Source organism: Vicia villosa, linkage group LG6 (assembly GCF_029867415.1).
Source record: "Vicia villosa cultivar HV-30 ecotype Madison, WI linkage group LG6, Vvil1.0, whole genome shotgun sequence".
Taxonomy (NCBI): domain Eukaryota; kingdom Viridiplantae; phylum Streptophyta; class Magnoliopsida; order Fabales; family Fabaceae; genus Vicia; species Vicia villosa.
Window position 1 is genome coordinate 113,118,095 of NC_081185.1, and position 26,218 is coordinate 113,144,312.

At 31.3% G+C, this 26,218-nt stretch overlaps 4 protein-coding genes across 4 annotated transcripts; all 4 read right to left on the reverse strand.

Moving 5' to 3' along the window:
• Positions 1–641: 641 nt before the first annotated feature.
• On the reverse strand, positions 642–9,140 carry LOC131609639 (F-box/kelch-repeat protein At3g23880-like). Its single transcript, XM_058881397.1, has 2 exons — positions 7,826–9,140; positions 642–867 (listed from the first exon to the last, which is right to left on the reverse strand). The coding sequence occupies exons 1-2, from the start codon at positions 9,137–9,139 to the stop codon at positions 862–864; spliced, it is 1,320 nt and encodes a 439-aa protein (XP_058737380.1). The 5' UTR covers position 9,140; the 3' UTR covers positions 642–861.
• On the reverse strand, positions 5,764–6,955 carry LOC131609640 (protochlorophyllide-dependent translocon component 52, chloroplastic-like). Its single transcript, XM_058881398.1, has 2 exons — positions 6,298–6,955; positions 5,764–5,922 (listed from the first exon to the last, which is right to left on the reverse strand). Exons 1-2 carry the CDS (start codon positions 6,817–6,819, stop codon positions 5,779–5,781), a joined length of 666 nt encoding a protein of 221 aa, XP_058737381.1. The 5' UTR covers positions 6,820–6,955; the 3' UTR covers positions 5,764–5,778.
• Positions 9,141–12,951: 3,811 nt separating the features above from the next.
• Positions 12,952–21,012, reverse strand: LOC131614371 (F-box/kelch-repeat protein At3g23880-like). Its single transcript, XM_058885965.1, has 3 exons — positions 20,787–21,012; positions 13,584–14,832; positions 12,952–13,165 (listed from the first exon to the last, which is right to left on the reverse strand). Exons 1-2 carry the CDS (start codon positions 21,010–21,012, stop codon positions 13,586–13,588), a joined length of 1,473 nt encoding a protein of 490 aa, XP_058741948.1. The 3' UTR covers positions 12,952–13,165; positions 13,584–13,585.
• A 1,895-nt stretch (positions 21,013–22,907) lies between these two features.
• On the reverse strand, positions 22,908–25,247 carry LOC131612110 (F-box/kelch-repeat protein At3g23880-like). The gene is made up of 2 exons (XM_058883929.1): positions 23,992–25,247; positions 22,908–23,339 (listed from the first exon to the last, which is right to left on the reverse strand). Exons 1-2 carry the CDS (start codon positions 25,236–25,238, stop codon positions 23,315–23,317), a joined length of 1,272 nt encoding a protein of 423 aa, XP_058739912.1. The 5' UTR covers positions 25,239–25,247; the 3' UTR covers positions 22,908–23,314.
• Between the last annotated feature and the right edge of the window lie 971 nt (positions 25,248–26,218).

Below are 26,218 nucleotides of genomic sequence, written 5' to 3' on the forward strand. Positions count from 1 at the left end.
ATGTCATCAATTTGTTGGAAGCTATGTGGAAGGCTAAGATTCCGAAAAAGGTCAAAATCTTTTGTTGGAGATTTTTCATAGATAGACTTCCTCTAAAAGACCTTTTGGCCCATAGAGGTGTCTCTAACTTCAACTCTATGGATTGTTTATTTTGCTCCAATCATCCGGAATCATCGGAACACCTCTTCTTTCAATGTCAAGTTTCGAAAGCGGTATGGGAAAATATCTACACTTGGTTGGGAGATGACTTGGAGTTTACCTTGGAGGAGTTCAAAAGTTTTGGTTACATCCAAGAAAAAGTGAGGAAATCCAACACTAGAGTTAAATTAAACTCAATTTGGTTAGCTCTAATTTGGTGCATTTGGATAATGAGAAATGCCATTATTTTTGATAATGCTTCTTTTAGCTTTGAAGTGGTGATCTCCAACATTTTGTTCTTTTCTTGGAGATGGTTGTGTAATAGTGACTCTACTTTTAGGACTATTTTTTATGATTGGTACAAGTTACCTTTAAACTGTTTTAACTCTATTTAAAGTTTTTGTTGTAAGGGTTGCATCCCTAGTGTGATATCTTATATCATTGCTTATTAAAAAAAAATAATTAACACATAATAACTAAAAAGGTAGAATTCCTTCTACAACAGGTACAAGTCAATAAACAGTATGCACTTTTCTCATACATGAAATTAACAAAGTACATGAACAAATCATGTTCCAAAGCACCTGGACAAATTTCATTCTAAAATCCAAACTAATTCAAACCATGTTCCACAGAAATCATCCTGATCCTCCAAGACACCGCCTTAGCTTCTCTTCTTCTAAGCTCTAAATTTCCACATTGTATTAGTTCTTGAAAGTGCTTCTAATTCTGCAATTAATTCTGCAATCCCGCACATGAAATTAATTCCCACTATTTTCATTAAGTCTAAAAAATATATTACTTCCGTTTTCTTATACGTGACAAGTCACTTTTTAGATTTATTGAATAATGTGGCCTATAAACAAACCAAATACACTGGTCATTAAATGAATATAAAAAGTGACTTGTTTCTTATGAAAAAATGAATGGAGATAGTGATTCTATCTAAAAAATCATAAAATTTAACAAATACTAATAAAAATCCATCCGGTAATTATCAAGTGTATGTCATTCTTTAACAAAATAGGATGCTAAAGAATTTAAACAAACAAATATAAAGAATATATGATTTTTCTTGCACACCATTTATCGAGTAAGCATAGATGTGAAATAATTTCCCCTGCTATTAATTTTGACCAATAGTAACCTCATACTGAAATTTTTATACATTTCTCTAATATAAATGACATTGAATACTTCCAAAGTACAAATACCCAACTGAAATGGTAGTATTACATTTATATTATAGGCTAAATTACAGTTTTGGTCCCCCTGTTTTGGTATTTTTCACGATTTTGGTCCCCTTATTTTCTTTTTACAGAGTTTTGAATCGTGAAAATACCAATATAGGGGGAGTAAAAGTATAATTTAGCCTACATTATAGTAGTACAAATACTTCAATTATGGGTGTGTTACAAGAAAATCAGTAGAGAAAAGTGGGTTTAATCTAGGGGTGGCAAAATGGATGGATTGGATGGATATGGATTGGATTGTTAATGGATGGATCAAACCAATCCATTAATCCATTACAATCCACTAAAATCTCTTAATAAAAATCCAATCCATCCATTAAGAAATAAAATCCATCCAATCCATCCATTAACATATTTCAAATGGATGGATATCCATCCATCCAAACAAATAATTAAAAAAATTCTTAATTGTTTTTTAAATTTCATAAAAAAAATAAATTTCACAAAAAAAAATATTTTTAATTATTTTTTAAATTTCATAAAAAAAATAAATTTCACAAATAAAAAATATTGTTAATTATTTTTTAAATTTCATAAAAAAATTAAATTTCACAAAAAAAATATTGTTAATTATTTTTTAAATTTCATAAAAATAAATAAATTTCAAAAAAAAAAATATTGTTAATTATTTTTTAAATTTCATAAAAAAATTAAATTTCACAAATAAAAATTAATATACCCATTATTTTTAAATTTCTTTCAAAAATTTAAATTTCACAAAAAATAATTTAAATATTCTTAATTATATATATATATATATATATATATATATATATATATATATATATATATATATATATATATATATATATATATATATATATAAACAAATCTTTTAAGTAAATGGAAAAATCCATTGTTCTATGAAGTAAACTAGACATACACTAGTCTGAAATGACATAATTAATGTTAATAAGTTTAGAAAAAGTGATATAAAATTAGTACAAACCTTTCGATTTCAATTACATCAAGTTCTTGAATTACATAAGAGAATTTCTAAGTGAAACAAGATTCAAATTCAAGATTACATACAATACTAGACTAATAGCTACATATCCCAAGTTGAAACAAGTTGAATTCAAGTTCCATAAAATCAAAGTCCCCAACTGATTGGAGCCACTCAATTTCTTCACATTTCCACCTCTTCTTTGCATGCCAAAACTTTTCTCATCATTGCTCATCTTCAAGTTAAAGAACCTGCAATAAAGTAAAATGATGAAAATAATCCATTAAATTGAAATGAAGAGTAATGATGAAATTTATGATTGGAAAAGATGGTGACTTCTAAATAAGAAATGATAGAGTTATCATTAAGGAGAGAGAACTGAATTGCATACAAAACACTGCCTATCACATACTCCACAGTCATACTCATGTAAAACTTAACCACTATGTTCAGTAATCCAACAAAATTTATTAATCACAAAAGAGAGAGAACAGAAACAACATATCTCACACTCACACAATACTACCTAAATGGTTGGTATCAAGTCCTAAGTAAAATCAAATAATTTTGCTGATACAAAACAAAAGGTACCAAGTCCTCTCACTATTTTTGTGTCATGGAGATCTGACACCACTGTTCTCTCTACAAAATTGTTTTTCTTCATCATATTCCATTCTTATCTCAAACAAACCCAATCCATTTCACCATGCAAATTATACCTTACACACACTATATTATACTTCTTGTATCACTTCTTATCTCAAACAAACCCAAAGAAAAAGAAAAGCAAAATCTAAAGATAAAGTAAACTATCTCAGACAGTACCAACTTCTTTTATGCTCTATTCTATCGAATAACAAGAAACAATAGCATAAGAGAGTATTCACATGAAATTGAAATTATAAACAGAGCCATAAGTCTCAAATTTCTTTATCCAGTTCAATTGAAATTAGGCACATTCATTCAAAGTTGTATAAAAAAAGAGGGAGAAACTTACGTACCATATTTGTATAATGCTCTCCCAAGATAGATGGCAACTTCCAGTAACCTTATGTTGTGGAAAAGAAGGTTGAAAGGTCCTCAACAAAATCGGGTCCATCAATATCAAATGCAGCTATAAGAGAAAATCAAAGTAGAAAATAATTAAACATACATTAACTATAAAAGAAGATAAATGAAAAGAATATAAATGGAAATGTTGTAGATACTAACCTGGAATTTCACAAAGCCAATCACGTGTACACAACAATGCTTCAACATTATCAGATTTAAGAGCGCTTCGATACTTATCAAGTATACGTCCACCTATACTAAATGCTGATTCTGATGCAACTGTAGTGATTGGAATGCTCAAAAGGTCACGTGCCAATATAGAAAGTTTGGGATATTTACCCTCATTTGCTTTCCAATATTGCAAAACATCCAAATCAGCATATTGCTCATGATCAATTTTTTTTTCATTCAAATAAGCTTCCAAATCAGACTCATCTCTTGACGGTTCACACAATTTACTTGTGTAACTACCAAAATCTTGCAAGTCATTTGAGGGAATGTTTGGACTACCTCTAATTGATCTTTGTGAAGATGAAGTGCTTGCTTCATTTGAGGACTTGAGATATTCTTGAAAAAAAACTTTCAACTTATCAAAGATCAACTTTGCAACTTGTACTCCCTCATCACCTAACAACCTCACATAGCACCACTCAACAAACTGCAACTTATATCTAGGATCCAAGATGACAGCAAATGATAGAATAACACTATAAGAATTCCAATATTTATCAAACTTTTTCCCCATTCTTCTAGCCATGCAACATAATTGATTTTGTTTTTCAAACTCACTATGAACAACACATGCAACTTCCTTGATTTTCATATGAATTCGCCACACACCACTAAAATAGAGGTTGGCGGTTGGATAAGAACTACCCGAAAATAACACTGTGATATCGTAAAATGGCTTCAAAAAATCAGCTATGGTTTTTACCTCATCCCACTCCTCGTTTGATAAGCAACAATCAAAATAGGGATCAATATCACTTAGGAGCGTATAGGATTCTCGCTGACCTATAGCAGTCTCAAGCATCAGATAAGTGGAATTCCACCTAGTAGGTAAATCTTGACGAACTTGCTTAGAAGTCACGTTTGAAAGTTGCTTTAAACAAGATGCAAACTTTATCTTTCGAGCTTCTGAGCCCCTTACATATTTCACACACAACCTAATCTTGTCTAAAGATTCATCTATCACCTTTAAACCATCGTGAACTATTAAGTTCAAAATGTGTGCTCCACATCTAACATGAAAATATGCTCCCTCGGCTATCAATCCTAATCCTGATGATAAATGTTTTTTCAATATATTCACCATAGCATCATTGTTAGATGCATTATCTAAAGTAATCGTGAATACTTTTTTCTCTATACCCCACTCCTTTAACAAACTTATTAACTTTTCAGCCAAATTAAAACCGCTATGAGGTGGTGGACAATGAATGAAGGATAAAACTTTTTTCTCTAATTCCCAATTCCTATTAACAAAATGTGCAGTCAGAACCATATATTCATCAGTATTTATTGCAGACCATAGATCAGATGTTAAACAAATCTTTCCCGGAATTGCTTGCAAATAGGATTTTAAGTTTTCTTTTTCTTTTCTAAACACCTTAAGAACATCAGACTTTGCAGTATTTCTAGTCATGGACTTAACATCAGGGTGCAAAAAACTAAGTAACTTAACTATCCCTTCATGTTCAACAAAACTAAAAGGATAATTGTGTCTAACAATTACCTCAGAAATTCTTTCCCTATACATTTCTTGATTCAGTGGCGGATAAGATGATCCATTTCCTCTTCCAACACAAATCGCCGCATGTTTTTTCAAATTCGAAGTGCCACCACCATCTCTAGCCATGTAAATTTTATTACAATTTTTGCATTTGGCCTTTGGGAGTCCTTCATCATCAACAAACTTTTCAAAACATTCCCAAGCCGTAGAAGTTTTTGCTCTTTTCGAACTAGGGACTGAACTGTCAACTGAGTCCTCAATTTGAATTACGGGTTCATCGCCTTCGGTAGACATATTTCCTGCTTGCAAGAAAATAACATGGTAAAGGGCCTATATTTATGCTCATTAAGTAAAGCCTATATTTAAACAGTATATTCTCCTATCGTAAATTATAACTTTGAAATATATGAAAATATTTTTTCTATACATGTTAATTGATGTTTGGAAAACAACTTCAGTTGTAGTCATCAAGGGAAGGTCTCGATTTGTCTCAATTATTTTAGAATCCATGTATATACATACCCACGTGCTATCTTTAATTTCTATGTTTTGATTTACATTTATGTCTCTCTGGTCCATTTGTCCATAGCCTGCTGTTTTTATGGTCAAAGGGCCACAACTATTGAAATTTATAACAGGACCACCATAATTCTACACTAATTATTCAATTTAGGAACGTGTAGTTTTTTTCTTGTAATAATATCTTTATATTGAGGATCAGTATTTGGCCAAAACCACAAGATATCATTCTGCACAATGCTTGGGTACGCAGCAACACACGCTTTTTTGGATGTATGAATCTGCAATTTTGTTTATGCAAATGAAAATGAGGATGGCAAGATAACAAAAACAAACAATGGAAGAATAAATTTCCTGCAAAACATCTATATTCCATAGTTCTGGTTGATTGCAAAACTCTAAACCACTTTTGTTCAATGTTCTTGATAGTAGTAGTCAAGTTTGTTCAACTTACTTTTTCAGATATGCATCCAAACATAAATCATTTTATTCAACTCACTTTAACTAAAATCAACTTCACAAAATCAATATTAGTCGCTCAAAATCAATCACACTCATTTCGTCTAAAAATCACTTTAAACTCAAAATCAATTAAATTGGAACCAAACATGCACTACTAATCATAATGATGATGAAGGAGATAGAGTAACAGTTACCGGAGGTCCATCAGAAGGTGCCTGAGGAATGAACTTACAATCACCTGATCCATTAAAACACCAACCATGATACACACACTGCAACCTACCCCATTGATCAATCCTCCCTTCAGACAAAGGTGCCAATCTATGAGGACAAGCATCATCAAACACTTGCCATGCATCTTCATTCCTATCCCACCATATAACCACGTCAATCCCCATAACCTTCTTCCCATGAGGTGCCCTTTTGTCAAGATCACAAATTGGCATCAAAGGGTACCACTGTGAGTACCAATCGAATTTCTCCGAACCTGTTTCATCTTCTAGCTCATCATCCACTGGAAGGTTAGTGCTAGTATCGGTTAATGGAGAAGGTGATAAGGCAGTGAAAAGCTTGAATTTTGAAGTGTTTCTAGTAAACAATGGAAGTGTTGAATGGGATTGTGAGTTGAGGAAGATGGATTTTTTGAATGGGGTTGGAGTTTCTAGAGGTGTTGGGATGTGAAGTGAAGTGACAGAGAAAGCTAACATAGCTTCCATTGTTGTGTTGTGCGAAGATTAAGGAAGAAAGTGGTAACACATGAATGCTACTATATGATTTGGTTTAAGAGATGATGAAACTAGAGGCTCACGTTTAGTGTGGTCGTTTTTACTATGAAATGAAACACGAGGCTCAGTTTCATCAACACAATTGTCGAGGAAAAATCCATGTTTTGATATTTTAATAGATTCATTATTAATTTTGCATCTGTTGGATCGATTATTAATTAATATTACTTACTTTATATACTTTAAATTAGACTTTTTTGTGTGTATAAATTTATTATTTTTTATGTGAAAATTATTTTTAAATAAATTGATTTTAGATAAAGGAGAATTATAATGTAAAGAATTACATTTAAATTTAAAAATCAGAAATTTATAACCGGACCACCATAATTCTAAACTTTAATCTCCGCAATAAGAAAATTAGCAACAAAGATTTAGGAACGTGTAGTGAGAGATAGAACAATTTAAAGTAATCTGCACAACAGCAGATGACAGATTTATCAATACCGTTTATCTTAATATCGAGATTGTCTATTAAAAATGACATTAGTATAATGTTTATTTGTAAGTCTTGAAAGAAAAATGCTGAATTAGAGACGCGATATCAGGACCTAGAGAATATTAAAAGATTACTTCAAGTTGTTGCATTTCATGCCATAAAATTAAGTCATATTGAGCTAAGCCCACATGACAAAGCTCGTCATCTCTGTTACTACTTGTAATAAACAAAGAGGTGCATCTACTGACTAAAAATAATATAAGATCTACTCTTTTTCTTGTATCTATTTTTTCTAAAGTCAGAGACTTCAGGTGTCACTTCAAATATTTATATCTGTTAATATCATTTGTTGATAGCTATAAGATATTCATTCAAAAAAATACAATCAACCTAAACAATCATAAAAAGACCATTCACACAATCTATAATTGCAAAAACAACAAATACAACTTAACGTTAATACCAACATTTAAACCATGAAATTAAAGGGGAACTTACATTCCAAAACACTGAAACTAAGCTTTCAAAATAGCTACCGCCCGAGCATGAGACAGAATCAACAGTTTGATCATCAGTAACCGCTTTTCTTGCAATAATTTTTGTTCGCTCTACTTCATCATTCCTCCAATTAAAGAGGATTTCTTGATATTCTGGAAAACTTTTAAGTACAAGTGTATCACCATCCTTAGAAAGAAACAACGGAACCAATTTAAAATAATACTTTATATCTTCGTTACTATAGTCATATTCAATTTGAAGATTGAGATAACCAATTTTAAGAAATTGAGTCCAGGAATCTTGAACCCCAAATTTCTTCATCTGCCATATAATAAAGTAGGTTTCTTTATAACAATAAGAAAAAGAAAGACAGTCTCCCAACACACCAATAACTGGAGCCACATATGGAACTTCATCAAAATCGGGAGGCAATAAGTATTGATTGTATGTCTCGGTCCTCAAATGAAGCGAAACAACAACAAATTGTTCAACACTAATATCCTTAATATTGTCACAATCATCATACAAAAAATTATTTTGATAAGCCATCCAGTTAATAGTGCTTTTGAAATACACACCAACTTCACCACAAGCTTCATAAGATGAGTCCAAATACAAAGGATCAGCCGGGAAACTTTCTATATCTCTCCAAACATCATCACCCAAACTTAGAATTCTGGCATCGCTTCTCAGTTCACGTTTGTTGTAACGTGAGGCCACTAACTTATAAGTGGATGTAGAATTATCACAACCAAAATTGAATCTGTAATAGCCATCATCAGCAGAGGATGTGCAGTCGGGACGATTGTAAAATAAGCGTAAGAATCCAAATTTTGGAGATATTATCCTGGTGGCTGGGTTCCATAATCGGAACCAGTAATCATAATAGTCCGTTGTGACAGTTTCACCACTCAAACAGATCAATCCATTGCAGGAACCAACTATATCGGAGCATTCTTTGTCTTGCAACAAGTAGTAAGAGTCGACAGAAAGTGCGGACGAAGGATTCTCGAGTAAGCTGCTTATAGAGTAGGGAATTACACCATGCTCGACATCTCTTTCATAATACTTCCTATGATTGGTGATGAGTAAGACGTGAGGATTTTGCTTTGCTGATTTCTTGAGATGCAAATTCACAAAAGTGGGATCGAAAATGATAGTGTTCCAAAACTTACAAACACATCTCAATCGCATAATAGATTTCACATCGTGAAAGGATAATACCTCGGCGATGAGATCGTCGGTTAAGAACGGTGGCGGCGGTGATGGAAACATGACTCTATATTCTATAAGGATTAAGGATTCTCGAATCATATGCTTATAAGAAAAAATAAGAGACATAATACACCACGAATCACATGTATCCCACCAAATTATAAAAATATTTTAAAATAATTTTATTAATATAAATAGATATTTTTTTATTTGACGATAATATTATAAGGATTTCTAAAAAAAAATTTATAAGAGAAAAAGATATAAAGATACTTTACAACAAGACACTACCTCTAAACTCTTTTTATAGATTGTATCCTATTTTATTTTACTTACTTTTTTTTATAAAATTTAAAATCAAATATTTTGAAGAAGTTAAAATAATATATTACATCCAAAAAGAGTCCATCAAACATGTACTTGAGAAACTACACCAATCTTGTCCAAAACATGCTAACACACCAAAAACCAGAAAACAAAGCACAGTACAAATCTGTAAGGTCCAGTTTGTTTTAGTTTTCTATTTTTTAAAACAAATTTATAGTGTTATGTAATTTTGTAAAAAAAAAATTTATAAAATTTTTTTTATAAAAATTTTGTTTGAATGATTATTCTTAAAATGTGATTTTAAGTATTTTATTTATTTATAAAAAAAATGAATATCAAAATTTCAAAAAATCATTTAATTTTGAAGCTATTTCAAATAGATTTTTATAATAAAATGTTTTTGAAATACAACTTTTTCAAAAAATTACGATTTTAACTAAGTTTTAGTCTTCAATAATGTATATTTATGTTATAGAATGTCAAAATTAATGTTTCATTTTTGAAAAAACGAATATAAAAAAACTTAATATTTTGAAAATTTAATTTCAAAAATACAAAAAAAAAATCCATATTTTTAAAACTGAAACAAACATGCCCATAATTTATCGGATTACTCCTCACAATTGGTACTCTTCCCTGAAATCCACAAAATGACCTTTGAACCAACAATAAGATTGAAGTTTTATCTTTTCACAAATTGCTGACACGACAAACTCAAAATTTGAAAAATCCTCTGATTCTACGCCTTCTAAATAACCCACATTGCAGTTATCCAAACATGAAAAAATATTTGCATGGATACGAACTTAAATCCATACTTTTAGAAACAACCAATAAAGAGTGAGAAAATTAAAATTTATTAAAAATTTAATTTTATTTTAAATTGCTATCATGGAGGTGGTTGGTTTAATGGAAGAGATAGACAATTTTATTTCAATTTTTTAATTAATAAAAAATTTGTGATTGATTGGGTGTAAATTCAAGTGTTCTGGTTATACTCATATAAGTATTTTTCTCAAAAATATATGAAAAACGACTTTTCTTTAACCCCTCCAAAAACTACAAATTGATTATGATGGTCCTTGCACCGACCTTTGACCGTGTGAAGCCAACATAAATTCTAACCACCCATTCTTAAAAAAAACTCTAGTTAAAACAGCTAGGGGTGTTCATGGGTGTGGGTCGACCCATTCATTTACGGGTATATCCAACCCAACCCGCAACAACCCATATAGTTTTGGTTCGGGTATCGGGTTTGAGCTTTGCAACCCGTAGACCCGTTGACCCAACCCATTGATGTTACATTACTAATTTTTTTTTATTATTTTAAATAGAAATATAAATTATTATCACAGTTTAACCATAATTTTTTCAAAAAACCTTTATTCTCCGCCAATAATACTACTAAATCAATAAATTTACGTAATTCTAAGACTAAATGTTGTTTCTTATTTTCTTTTGTATCATTTCCAACTTACGTATTTTATAAAAATAATGTGACTTGTGGAATTTTATACTATTATGTAGTGTTATGTCATGTCTATGAATATAATTAGATATTATATGATGTGCTTCATCATTTTGTGCGTTAGAAATGAGTATAAATGTATTGAATTGTGTTACAATATTTTTAAATTGAAAAAAATTATTATTTTTTAAATTTGAAACACAACCCACGAACCCAACCCAACCCAATTCATAAATGAATGGGTCGGTTTGGGTTGGTTTTGATAATGAAATTGTGGGTTGGACGACAAACCCAACCCATTGAAATTTGAATGGATTGGGTAACGGGTTAGGCCAAACCCAGTCCAACCCAACCCACGTACACCCCTAAAAACAGCTCATATAAGGACATCAAATTTTAAAAGGTAAATGTTTATTTGCCAAAAAATACGATTAAGAAAAAGTTATATAAATATAGATTTCTATATTTTACTAATAATCTAATTAAAATATTTAAGCATTGTATTATAAAAAATAATTTATCAAAAAATAAACGAAAATTACTTAGAAAAATATTTATTAACTTGCATTAAAAATTAAGGCTAAATTATAGTTTTGGTTCCCTTATTTTGGTCAACTCATGAAATCAGTCCCCTGTATCTATTTTACATTCAAAAAAACATTGTTGTGTACTTTATATACGTATCATACTTTTATTGACTTGGAATAAGAACTATTAATTATTGACGACGCTTTCTTCCTTTAATCTTCTTCTCTAATTGTCGTTTTTTTCTCCGAACTTGTTCGTTCATCTCTTTCATTTTTAAAAAAATGCTCGTTCATCTCTTTCATTTTTCAAAAAATGCTCTCTACGTTCTCTCTCGTTCATAAAGTATATCACGAATACAAAAAACTGAAAAATTAACATTTTTGGACGAAAAATGAACATGAGAGAGTAAAACTGTTTAAAAAATAAATAGGAGGACTAATTTCGTGATCTAGCCAAAATAGGAGGATCTGTAATTTAGCTTAAATATGTAAAGCCCCTTGTAATTTCTTGCAACTACTTTATAGATGTATTCCGTTTCTTATCCTCTAAGCATCAAGTTTGCAACTAAAAATCATATTGCTAACCTGGTGACTCCTTCGTTTTAATATATTAAATTGGCTGCATCCTCAAAATTAAAGAAAATTACATCATAAATTCTTGTAGGTTTGAGTAATTAGGTGATGTTATTTCTTGTAGGTTTGAGTAGTTAGGTGATGTTATTTCTTGTAGGTTTGATTAGTTAGGTGATGTTATTTCCATAATTTCTTGAAAAACTGATAGTAACCACTGCCGGATTTAACAAACAAATTTGATTTCTATAAAGGTTGGAGTTTTAAGCCGTTTTTTCTATCCAAATAACAGAGAATTCCTGCATTTTTTCTTTGTTGATATGGATTGTAATGGGAGGCCACCACCTTGTAAGTGTCTATTGAATTGTTCAAATCGAACATTAATGTGAAAGTGCCATTGAGAGCTGCGAAAATCACAAAAATACCCGATTTTGGACTTCTACTTGTGGCTAGGATCTATAAACAAAGCCAACAAACAGATCAATCTATTCACTAGTGAAAGACTAACCCAACAAAGAGATCAATCTATTCCAAATACCAACTATATGGGAGCCTTTTTGTCGTTCATAAAATAGTAAGGATTGATGGAAATGGTGAACGTCGGGTCCTCATGTAGTTCAAGCACAAAATCATACAAAAATACTCCAAAAACATCTCATACTATTTGATGTCAGACTTAATACACAAGTTACTCCCATGTTCCCAATTGCTAATGTTTCAATGTCTTGCCGACTGCACTTTACGATGCTTTACTCAGACCCTTCCTGCAGGTGAAGATTCAGTTTCTACTTATTTTCTACCTACTATTTATAATTAAAGATCCGCTCTCACACGCCTACGTGTATTATCGGGCTTTCTTTGAGACATTGTCATCTGACTCTTGGGTGACGATGTCCCCCAAACTACTTAGAATTCCTTCTACAACAGATAATTGCAATGCAGTAATTATGATATGCCTCTGCCTTTAAAAGAAGATTTTGAATATGCAATCCAAAGATGAAAAGCCAACATATAAGTAATTAACATAGTTTTATTTGAAAAAGAGAGGTTTATAACAAAGTACAATACATAAAAAAATCATGTCCCTAAGTATCTGGACAATTTCCATTCTAAAATCCTAACTAATTCAAACAATGTTCCTCTAAATGCTTCCTCTTCCGACACAGTCTTAGCTGCCATTCCTCTGAGCTCTTAATTCCCACTCTATATTAGCTCTTGGTGGTCATCCTAATTCTGCAATCGCACGCATGTAAATATCAATGTATATGTTAATAACAAATGGATGTAAAAGAAGGAATACACATTGAAAGTACTCTCAGTGTTTTTATTAAATCAAAGAATATAATTTCACTCATAGTTCCATCTACAAAATTATAAAATTGAAAGACAAATATTAAGGAAAAACCATTCTGTAATTCTGACTTCCAGTTGCAATGCATTCCATAAAATTATTCCTATTCAGAGAATTCAATATGACAATGTAAATCGGATCTGTTACTGCTTATGATAATGCTGTTTTGAAATCATCTTGAAAATAAAATCAATCTAACCAATCATAAAACAGATTATTCAAACACAACTGATAATTATGAAAACAATATCTACAAATTAACATATATTCTAACATCTAAACAATTAAAGAGGAACTTACTTTCAAAAAACTGAAACTAAGCTTTCAAAATAGTCGGCGGCGCACAACGCATCATTGAGACTACTATCATCCGTGATTGTTTTTCTTGCAGTAATTTTTGCTCGCACCACTGTGTTATTTCTCCAATTATAGAGAATAGCTTGGGATATCTCCTGATTGCAATGAAGTATCAGTGTATCATCGTTTTTAGATAGAAACGACGGAACAATATTAAAATGATACTTCATATATTCGTCACTATAGTCATAACGAATTTGAAGATTGTGATAACTAATTTTAAGAAATTGAGTCCAAGAATCTTGAATCCCAAATTTCTTCATCTGCCATATAATAAGATGGGTTTCGTTATGGCAATAAGAAAAAGAAAGACAGTCCCCCAAGACACCAACATTTGGTTCATAAGGCGGCACTTGATCAAAGCCACTAGGCGGTAGGTATAGACGATATGTCTCCGTTCCCAAATCAAGTGAAACAATAACAAACTGCTTTACTGTAATATTCTTAATATCCATACGATGATACCATAGTTTATTTTGAATAGCCAGCCAGTTAATACTGCTCTTGAAATACACACCACAATTATTAACAGAGAGTTCTGAACCAGCTCCAAAATGCAAAGGAACAACCGGGAAACTTTCAATATCTCTCCAAACTTTATCACCCATACTTAGAATTCTGACATCACTGCTCCGTTCACGTGTATTGTAACGCGAGGCCACAACCTTATAAGTGTCGGTTGAATTATCATAACCAAAGAGGAAATTGTAATGGCCGTCATAGGAGGAAGGGAAGACAGAAGTATTATGAAATAAGCGTAAGAACCCAAATTTAGGAGATGTCATCCTGGTGGCTGGATTCCATAGTCGGAAAGAGTACTCATAATACTGACGGGTGACGGGTCTAGCAACCAAACAGATCAATCCGTTGCAGGAACCAACAATATTAGAGCATCCTTTGGGTTGCACCAGGTATTTCTCATCGACAGAAAGGGTGAAAGACGGATTGTCGAGTAAAGTGCTTACGGAGTAGGGAATGACACCATAGTCACGCACATATCTATCATCACTGCCATTGGATGACACACAAGGGATATCAGTTACATGTTGGGTGATGAGTAAGAAGTGAGTATTTCGTTTTGCTGATTTCTTGAGATGCAAATTCACAAAGATGGGATCGGTAATGAGAGTATCCCAATACTTGTTAACACATCTGAATCGAAGAATAGGTTTTACATTGAGAAGGGATAACACTAGGGGTGCTCGCGGTGCGGTTTGGGCGGTTTTGACGAAAAAAATCATCCGAACCGCAAGAGAAAAAAATCGTGCGGTTTGGTTTGGTTCGGTTGGATTTTAAAAAAAATCCGAACCAAACCAAACCAATGCGGTTTGGTTCGGTTCGGTTGGTTCGGTTTTTTATAAATATTTTATTTAGCCATATAGATGACAACATAATTTTGTATTTAAACATTTGTACACTATCAAATAACAACAAAACTCGTCATATTTTGACAACAATTTTTCATTTAATATGTAAAAATTAAATTAGACAAAAGTGGAATATTAAACATAAAATAATAGCATAAAACAATATAAAAATTATTATAATGAAGAAAAAATATAAGAGACAAGATATTAGTGAATGTAAAAAAGAAAAAAAGTGTTGAGAGATTAGAGAAGAAGATGTGCGATAAAAACGAAACTGAAATACATAACATTTACATAAAAATGAGAAGGTGAAAGAGAAAGAATATAAAAGAGTAGAGATTATAGAAGAAGAAGGAAGATATATGCGGCAAAGAAGGTGCGATAATGTTATTAGAGATTTGAGAATATCGGGACTGAAATTATATGTGTAAGGATGAGAAAATTGTTGGTAATCATAAGGTTAATGTATAATAGGTTTAAGTTTGGGTTGGATGTGAGTTAAGTAAAATTTAGGTTGTAACATAATGCGGTTTGATTCGGTTTGGTTCAGTTTACATAATACAAACCGCAAACCAAACCAAACCATGCGGTTTTGTTAAAAGATGACCCAAACTAATCCGAACCAAATGCGGTTTTTTGCGGTTTCGGTTTGGTTTGGTTTGGTTTGCGGTTTTCTATTGGGTTGGTTTGGTTTTGAGCACCCCTAGATAACACTTCCAAAATGAGATCGTCTGGGAAAAACGGCGGAGATGGAGACATGATTGCATAAGGACTCTAGAAGTTTCTATCTAGAGAAAAGGAGATGTGCACTGTGTAAATTATTTTTACACCATCAACAATGACAATTATGTATCTTACAAAATCAGCCTGTAAATTTTAAAATATTGGAATAATTTAGCATTTTAAAATAATCTCATTGAATGTATCTGTAATATTTGTTTACACTAACTAACCGTGCATTACCATTAAACTCTTCTATCTATATATATAAATTATTTTTATGAAATGTTTTAATTATTACTTTTTAATTAAAAAGTATTTTTTTAATAAAAAAATTAAAATAAAGTGTTGCAAACAAGATTTTTAAAAATATATCGGTAAGATACTCATACTCGTGCTATCACATAAATTCCGTTTGATTTATATTACATGTTGCGATATCTCATTTGTCAATTTTAAAATTTATTTTACGGATCACAAACATTCACATAATCACAAATATATATATATATATATATATATATATAGAGTTAAAAGGTAGTGCACTGATAGTGTAAAATAATTTTACACTGTCATCCAATAGAAAATCATAAATGTGCCATGTTATTAAGTTTTTTTTTAATAAAAAAATGGTTTAATTGGATACATGGGTGGTGATTGGTTGACAGTGTAAAAATATTTTACACTGTCAGTGCATCACCCCTTTTCTTATATATATATATATATATATATATATATATATATATATATATATATATATATATATATATATATATATATATATATATATATATATATATATATATATATATATATATATATATATATATATATAAAAGTAATATTTTTAAATATTTGTAGCAACAATACATTTATTTGATCTAATATAAGCACTTAGAACGTGTGTGTGGGTTTATAAAAATAATTGTGTCGACTTTTTTGTTTATAAAAATATTTTTTTTTAACTTATTCATGTTTATAAAAATAATTAGTAGATTATTCTTGTTTATAAAAATATTGGTAATTTATTCCTGTTTATAAAAATATTTGTAACTTATTCTCATTTATAAATATAATTATATTAATATTAGACTTTTCCGTTTTATAAAATTACTTGTGATTCATTCTCATTTGTAAAAATAATTGTATCAATCGTAAACAAAATTTGCTTATAAAAATATTTGTAACTTATTCTCATTTATAAAAGTATTTTTTTAATCAAAAAATTGCAAAAAATTGCCTAAAAATATTAAACATCGTGATTGCCTTTTATTAAAATTCTCATTTTTCTCAAAATTATTTACTCTTTTTTGTTTTTTTGATAAATGGAGGTGAAAATATGTCAACAACTTAATTTTTACATTATTCCAATAATTTTTATTTTTATTCCAATAATTTTTATTTTACAAAATAGAAAAGTCTAAAAAGTTGTTTTAGATGCCAATTTGTAAAAAAAAAAAAGGAAAGAAAGTAGACTCTACAATATTGAATAAAAACATATTTAGTCTACTAGATCAATTAAATGAATATAAATTTTATTATTAACTATTTTGATATTGTAGAATAAAAACATATTTAGTCTACTAGATCAATTAAATGAATATAATTTTTATTATTAATTATTTTGGCGAGGAACATAAAATTGATCGTAAATTAGTGAATATCATTATGATAAATCTTCAAAAATTATGATAATTTTTTTTACACTCATATGTCTTTTTATAAACTGATAACTCAGAATTATATCGTATATTTAATTTGATTCGCATGAGTTTTATTTAATTTTTATTTGTTTATTTTTTATTATGCCGGTATTTTGTTGTGTTTCAGGTATTCGATTATTAAAATAGCTGCAAAAGAAAATGAGAAGAAAGAAGGAAGAAAGAAAGAAGAAGGAGAGAAAAAGAGAGGAAAAAAATCAAAAGGAAAGAAAAAAAAGGTGGGGCGCCCACCTTGCTCAAGGGGCCCCACCTCAAGTGCCAGCCAAGCCCACGTGAAGAAAGAAAAAAAAGTGGGGTGGGGCGCCCACCTCTCCTTTTGTGGCCCCCGCCTCTAAATGCCAACTTAAAATGAGGGACATGCATCCCTAAGCTTGTGGCCCCCGCCACAAGCGTTTTACTTCAAATTCCTATATTTTCTCCACACGTCCAGCTTCACCAACGACTCAACTTCTCCTCTCCAAATTTTCCGCAAGTTCGATTCTTCAGGAACCATGTCCACTCTTCCTAAATTTTCTCAAGTGCGCTTACGAATCTCACATATAAAAAGAAGCAGAAACAATGTTTTGAGGGTCAGAAGTTTTTACACTTCAGAGCAAGCAGTTTCCATTATGTAAATATGGATAGTTCTCCACATTGGGGGACTATTCTTAAACTAGTTTTAGGATTTACTTCTGCCATTTTTTTTCTTCTGTATTTTGATTCAAAGCCTGACGGTTCAGTTCAGCATTTATTTCCAGTACCCATTTAATTACAGGTTCTATTTTATTGTTTATTTTACTGTCTTCAATTAATTTCCTAATTATATCTAGCCTTATTTTAAATCATTTTAAATCGTTTACTATGTTTTCGTCTAATTTAAAACCCCAAAATTGTTTATCTGTTTCTGTCACTATGTCCAACTAAATAGTTTAGAGTCTGGTGTATGAGGATCGTCGTTACCGACGAGACTCAGTAGAAAATAATAGGTGCAAATTTATTATTAAAATTCCGTTTTGGTTTTAATTCCCATTTTAATTTAAATAGCTTTGTCACGAAAGTGAGAGGTTATTTAACACGATTTTGTCACGAGAGTGAGAAATCGATTAAGGTTAGAGTCGGCACTGCGAGAGCATGGGGATCGAACCAGATAGTGGAAATTAGGCAACAAATCTAAATACAGCGAGAGCGCTTTAGATGCGTTTAGGATATGATTGACTTTCAAAATATATTTCTTAGTTACCGGGCGAGCGAGAGCAAAATCTTGGGATTAGGAAGTATGACTTTAGTTAATACCGCGAGAGCGTGAGGCGGAGTCTTTAAGTTGGTATATTCTACGGAACTAAGTTATTGTCGTAATTAGTACCTATTTTCTATAAGTCCTTCGGAAACGCGGAAATCATACCCTGGTCTCCTTTTAATATTATTTTCTAGTTTAGTTTAGATTTCCCTTTAGTTTCTCCTTAATTAATTATTCATTAGCTTTAGCTTTACAAAGCGACGATAGATTACAGTAAGTTGACATTGGTCTCTGTGGTTCGACAATCTTTTATATTACTTCGATATTTCCGTGCACTTGCGGACGTATCATAAACCCGCAGTAAAATTTCTAAAATAGCCCTATATTTCAGATGTGTATTTCCGGAGACACTTTTTCTTAAAAAAGTGATTTCGGATGTATACTTTTGAAAACACATTTTTTAATTAAAAAATGTGTCTTCGGAGATGCACATCCGAAATAACCCAATTTTTAGTTTTAGAATTTTTCGGATATGCATATCCGAAAAAAACTCAATATTTATTAAAAAATTAAAATCAATGTGAATCAATTGTATCAGTAGTATAGTTAATTGTATTAATCAAAATATATAATTAAATATATACCATTTTAATCAAAATATATAATTAAATATATATCATTTTTATCAAGATATATAATTAATTAAATATTTAACCGCTTAATATTGTGACAAATTAATTTTATAATTTAAAAATAATAATTAATTTTATAATTTAATCGCATAAATATTTTATAAAGAAATTGTCAAAATTATAGTGGATTTTGATGTTGTAACACCTTGGATTTTGATCCAAAACATCTTTACTCTAATACTTTCATTAACGTTAAAAATATGGTTTTTTTTGTTTTTAAACTAAGGGTTAATGAACTTTTTGGTCCCTCTAAATGTTGCAGATTTCGTTTTCAGTCCCTCCAAAATTTTCCTTCAAGAAATCGTCCCTTCAAAATTTTTCTTTCGAACTATTGGTCCCTAACGTCAAATTTCGTAGCTAATCGGTGGCTAAAGTCGTAGCTAATCTCTAGCAAATTTGACGTTAGGGACCAATAGTTTAGACAAAAAATTTTGAAGGGACGATTTCTTAAAGAAAATTTTTGGAGGGACTAAAAACAAAATATGCAATACTTAGAGGGACCAAAAAGTTCATTAACCCTTAAACTAATCGTGAATGAATTGTCTGATGAGTTGATAGGAAATATACAATAATATTTTAGATGACTAGTATACACAGAGTATAATCCAATGGTTAGTATTAAGGCGGGACAAAGTGCAGCAGAGAAAATGCTGCAGAGGATCTTGGTCCGAACTAATAATTCATGATAAATTCTAAAAACTAAAATTAAATAAAAATTATTAAAATAAATTATTTAAAACAATCAAATTGTTTTGCTATCACTGTATTTTCGAAGATAGATATTCGAATTAATTTCAGAAAAATTCAGAGATACATCTACAAATTAATCTTTAGATAAAATAAAGAAATGATACGTTTGGAGATGTAACTTCGAAAATTGAAGACATTTTAGAAATATCGCAATAGATCTGGTGGAAGGTGATAGGGTGGGAGAAGAAATTGTCATATTCTTAACATCCTCCTTACAAATAACTTGGACAATAATTATAATTTAATATTGAATGGGTCATGGCTCATCCGTAAATGAAATCGGGTCGCCCAAACATATTTACGATGCATAGACCATACCGTGCACCTACCCTAAATGTTGCATCTGATCACTCTCTTTTTGGGACATGCGAACTGCCAAATTCCACTAATTACCATCTGCTTACACCTGTCCCAATGACAGTTGTCCAAGCATAATGTTTCTAAGTACCATAGAGCCCTAATACTCCTTGTATAAAAGCATAACTCATAATTTAGATCATATATGAATCATCTTAAACTAATACCTCCCGTATTCGACAAGCACTAATTTGATTGTTAGAGACGTTTGTATGTACCACTCCTTCTCAACAGAGTGCAATGACCAACATACCATAATCAATAGCCAAACATAGCATTACCATCCAAATTTCAAGTCCAAAGAGGATCAACATCATTATCACTCTCCTTAGGATTTTCGATTTGTTTTTCTCTGCTGGCCGTTACAACATCCGCATGTCTCTCAGGGAAGGGGCATAGAGGTGTCTGTGCAAGCAGAGAGATTTGAGTTTCCATTCCCTTGTTTCTAGTCTTGAGGGACTTGACCACAATGTGAGTTTTATTGTTATTGAGATTTTGCTTTCTAAATTCTTCATTCACGAGATTTTGTGTTGCCACAAATCTCTCCATCATAGATTATAGCCTAGAGAGAGTTTGCGTCTCAATGAAATTCTCTAATAACATTTCGAGGTTGGATCTACGGGAATCTTATGGTTCCTCAAAATACTCGGAGTGGTATTTGTGGAGAAAATTTAGGTGATCCATCCACCAAGGATTATAGTTATTGAAACAAGAAAGCCTTAGTCTATACGGTGCAACAACAGAGTTACAATATTGACTAAATTGGTCCCCGACAACGACGCCAAAAACTTGATGAAAGTTATTCAACAAGTGCACGAAATCAGCTGTAGTTTTAAAAGATATTGAACCCACAGCGACCAATAACAAAACTTATCGTTATCTATTGATGATATATAAATCTAAGGCTAATCAAACAAATTTTTATGAGAAGGGAACTAAAATCGGGAATTAAACCAAAATGGTTTAAAGGAATATTAATAAAAGCACTTGGTCTTTGAATCTTCAGAATCTAAGTCATCAGAGTCTTCAGAACTTGTTCAGAACCTTGTCATCAGATTCTTCAGAACTTGGTCTTCAGAATCTTCAGAACTCGTTCATAAGAACATTATCTTCAGAATCTTTAGAACTAAGACAATCAGAACCTCAGAGCTTATGAAGTCTTCAGAAGCTCTTCTCGCGGAGTCTTTCTTAGAAGCTCTATTACTAACGTTCATCAGAACCATCGTTATAGAAGCACTCTGGAGCTTGACTTGAACGATGAAAACATTGATGGTTTCGTCTAGAGTTACAATGTGTTGCGTTTAGAACCTAATAAAATTATAAAGGCTGACAAATAATGGCGACCCTAAATATGTTTACAAGGTTCAATCCAACAGAACCCAATTTATTTGGGTACAATTTTTTAATATCTTTGCTACCTATAATTTGATGTTGATCCCTATATTGTTCTACAAAATTATAATGAAAATTAGTAAACATTCAGAAATCTAGAAGACTGCCTAATAACCACATTCCCTTGGATGTCAGACCCTCAAAGCATTTGGTTACTATCGTCATTTTAAAACAGAACATAATCGTAGTAAAATAAGGTTTCAAAATGAAGGAATATTAGAATTATGAATACTTCAAAAGGGAAAGAGATGTCTGTCTTCAACCTAAAATTGAAGAAATTAATATATTACCAAATTTCAATGTGCAACAATGATTGAAAGACGTATTTATGTCAGTAATCTCAGGAAGCAAACAAAAACTAGTTGTGCAACGCTAAAGGAGTCACTACAACAATATTCTTATAATCGGCAGCCAATCGAAATCGACAACTGTTAACCAACCTATTCACCTATATTTAAAACAGAACAGACACCCGAGGTATCAAAATCAAACCTAAAGTCGTAGGCTCAATAAAATTAACGAATTATCTATGTGACTACAAGATTCACAAGAATATAATTCAACTATTTTATACATATACTTTGCTTATGCTCTAAGCATCAAGTTTCCTACTAAAGATCATATTGACAACGAGTTCAACTGCTAACCTGGTGTCTCCTATGTTTTGATACCTTAAATTGGCACAGCATCTTCAAGTGTCACAGAAAATTACATCAAAATTAAGGAATCATTAAACACACTCTAAGAGATCAAAATGAAAGAATACGAGGTTAAACATTAAGGAATACAAGATTAAACACTTATAAATCAACCAACACATAAACATACTTTGGGTAAATATATAGTTAAACAAACATCATTAAATTCATGAAATCTGAAACTTTTAATAGCATGACAGCAATCACTCACCCAACCTTTATATGCCTGCAAGTTAGACTAGAAACCATTGAGATTTTCCATGACAATGAATTAAAACCAACCAACAACTCAGTAGCTTTCAACTATAATAGCACTGATGGATTACTACTACCGCCTGCATCTCTTCTAATGTGTGTTACACTTATTATCACAATTCTCTAAGAATAAATGCCTTCAAAGTTGGTTACAAGAAAGACAAATTGTTGCTGAAATAGAAAAGCCAACATTATGTAGTCTCTCCCAACTAATTCAAACATAAACAACCGAATTCACCTAACAGCTTCAGCCCTTAACTGAAATTTTTGAATATAAAAAGCAAGATGAAAATCCAACAAATACATAACAAATGAATGTAATTTCCCTATCCAAATCAACATAGTTAAAAATAAAAGAGGTTTATAACTAAGTACATGAAAAAATCATGTTCCAAAACACCTGGACAAATTTCATTCTAAAATCCAAACTAATTCAAACCATGTTCCTCTGAATTCATCCTCACTAGACACTGCTGTTCTTCTAAGCTCTTAGTTTCCACATTGTATTAGGTCTTGGCGATTCTCCTAATTCTGCAATCCCACACTCAAATTAACTCCCAGTGTTTTCATCAAGTCAGAAAATATAATTCCATATAAAAAACTAGAAAATTGAACAACAAATATTAATAAAAATCCGTACGATAATAATCAAGTGTATATCATTCTTTCACAAAAATAGGATACTAAACAAATATGTTTTTTCTTGCACACTATTTAGCTAGTAAGAATAGATGTGAAATAGCGTCTTCTGCTGCTATTGATTTTGACTGGTAGTAACCTCATATTGAAATTCCTTAACCTTGATATAATGGAAATGAGAATGAATACTTCCAAAGTACAAATACCCAATTGATATGGTAGTATTATTACATTATATTTACTTCAATTATAATAAACAAAGCCCATATGACAAAGCTCATCATCTCTGTTACTAGAACTTATAATAAACCAGAAGTGCATCTACTAACTAAAAATAATATAAGATCTATTCTTTTTCTTGTATCTATTTTTCCTGATGTTCAGACTACAGGTGTGACTTCAAATATTTAGATATGTTAATATCAAATAAATACAATCAATCTAAAAAGTCATAAAAAGATCATTCACTCAATCTATAATTGTGAAAACAACAACTACAACTGAACATTAATACCAACATGTAAATCATGGAAGTGGAACTTACACTCCAAAAACTGAAACTAAGCTTTCAAAATAGCCATTGGCTGAGCATAAGACCAAATTCGAAGTTTCACCGGTAGTAGTAGTAGTTGTTTTACTTGCAGTAATTTTTGTTCGCACTACTTGATCATTCCTCCAATTATAGAGAAATTCTTTGTATTGTGGACTTTCTGTAAGTACAAGTGTATCACCATCCTTAGAAAGAAACAATGGAACCAATTCAAAATAAAACTTTAAATATTCGTCACTATAGTCATATTCAATTTGAAGATTGTGATAACCAATTTTAAGAAATTGAGACCAAGAATCTTGAACCCCAAATTTCTTCATCTGCCATATAATAAAATGGGTTTCTTTAGAACAATAAGAAAAAGAAAGACAGTCCCCCAACACACAAATAACTGGAGGTCTAGGTGGAACTTCATCGAATTCAGGAGGTAATAAGTACTGATTGTATGTCTCTGTCCTCAATTCAAGCGAAACAATCAAAAATTGATCAACAGTAAGATCCTTATAACTATTACAGTTATAGAAAGTTGTATTACGAATGGCCAACCAGTTAAAAGTGCCTTTGAAAGACACCCCAGTGTGAGAATAGTACAAGGGCTCAACAGGGAAAGTTTGAATATCTCTCCAAACATCATCACCCAAACATAGAATTTTGACCTCGCTTCTCCTTTTACGAAAAACGTAACGTGAGGGTGAGGCAAATATCTTATAATTGCCTGTAGATTTGTCATAACCAAAGGTAAAATCGAAATGGTCATTAGCAGGGTAGCGTAAGAATCCAAATTTTGGCGATGTCGTCCTGGTGGCTGGGTTCCATAACCGGAACCAGTACTCTTTATACTCACGGATGTTAGATTCACCAATTAAACAGACCAACCCATTGCAGGAACCAATCGTTTTAGAGCACTCTTTGTGTTGCACCATGTCGTAAGAGTCGACGGAAAGGTCGAACGAGGGATTCTCGAGTAGGCTGCTTATAGAGTAGGGAATGACACAGCATTCATACTCACATTCATAGGGGGACTCACCTGGGATAAATGTTCTATGTTCAGTGATGAGTAAGAAGTGAGGATTTAGTTTTGCTGATTTCTTGAGATGCAATTTCACAAAACTGGGATCGGAAATGAGAGTATCCCAATTCTTGCTAACACATCTGAATCGAACAACAGATTTCACTTTAAGAAGAGATAATACCTCAGCAATCAGATCGTTAGAGATGAACAGGGGAGATGATGAAGACATAACTGTATATTCTACTATCCTCTTCAATTTTGTGATAATATAAATTGAGAAAATGGGTCAGTGTAAATTATTTTTATACAATTTTATACGGTAATATATACAAGCTTGTGACTTCTGAGTATGTAAATTTTTATGATATTAAAAAAAACGAAAAAGTGTTAAAAATGGTAAATAGTATCCGGTCAAAAGTATTAAAAAGTGTTTTTTTTAATAACAAAAAAAATAAAAATTTAAGTATTAAAAATGGTAAATAGTATCCGGTCAAAAGTAGGGGTGTAAGCGGATCAGAAAAAACCAATTAAACCGACAATCCAAACCAAACCAAACTGAAATAAAACCGATTGTTTATGGTTTGGTTCAAAAACCAAATCGAACCAATAAAAACCGATGTGGTTTGGTTCGGTTCTCGGTTTTAGTTTTTAGGAACCGCCAAACCGATTAACCGAACCAATAGAAATAATTACGCTCTAAATTCTTTATTCCACCCTTCATTAAGCTCAAATTTTGTACCTTTCCAACCATTCTCCATCTTTGTTTTTACTTTCTTCCTTTAAGCAAAACACGCATTTAGAACTAAACTCCAAAACATATAAAGTAAAAATCATAAGTCACAAAAACTTACTTTCACTAAACTACTTCTCTAGTTGTCTATCTCAAATGTTGCTCTCACTATCGCCACTATGATATGTTATGGTATCCTTCTTCGAGTTCAAATTCTCTTCGTTAATTTTCATATTTGTTTTTACCTTTCTAATTTCTTCTTCAACAAAACTCCTTCTAGTCTTGTTACACAATAGTTTTTTTTTTGTGTATTTAAGGCGGAAACATGTTAATTAATGTGTGTTTTTTTGTGTTCTATTTGTTAAACTTTCAAATCTATTTCCAACACTCTGATGTCAAGATTCAACTTTTATAGTAAATTTATTTCATTATTCAATGAAAGTATGTCATTGTTTCATATATGAATTTAAGCACAACTT

Excerpts from the sequence above, each read along its gene's own strand:
- LOC131614371 (XM_058885965.1), bottom strand. The coding sequence starts at position 21,012 with ATGGAGAGATTTGTGGCAACACAAAATCTCGTGAATGAAGAATTTAGA. Across the intron at positions 14,833-20,786 it reads AATCGAAAATCCTAAGGAGA|TGTTATCCCTTCTCAATGTA; the intron begins GTGATAATGATG and ends GAGCACCCCTAG.
- LOC131609639 (XM_058881397.1), bottom strand. The coding sequence starts at position 9,139 with ATGATTCGAGAATCCTTAATCCTTATAGAATATAGAGTCATGTTTCCA.
- LOC131609640 (XM_058881398.1), bottom strand. The coding sequence starts at position 6,819 with ATGGAAGCTATGTTAGCTTTCTCTGTCACTTCACTTCACATCCCAACA. Across the intron at positions 5,923-6,297 it reads CACCTTCTGATGGACCTCCG|ATTCATACATCCAAAAAAGC; the intron begins GTAACTGTTACT and ends ACAAAATTGCAG.
- LOC131612110 (XM_058883929.1), bottom strand. The coding sequence starts at position 25,238 with ATGTCTTCATCATCTCCCCTGTTCATCTCTAACGATCTGATTGCTGAG. Across the intron at positions 23,340-23,991 it reads TTAGTTTCAGTTTTTGGAGT|AATTAGGAGAATCGCCAAGA; the intron begins GTAAGTTCCACT and ends GTGGGATTGCAG.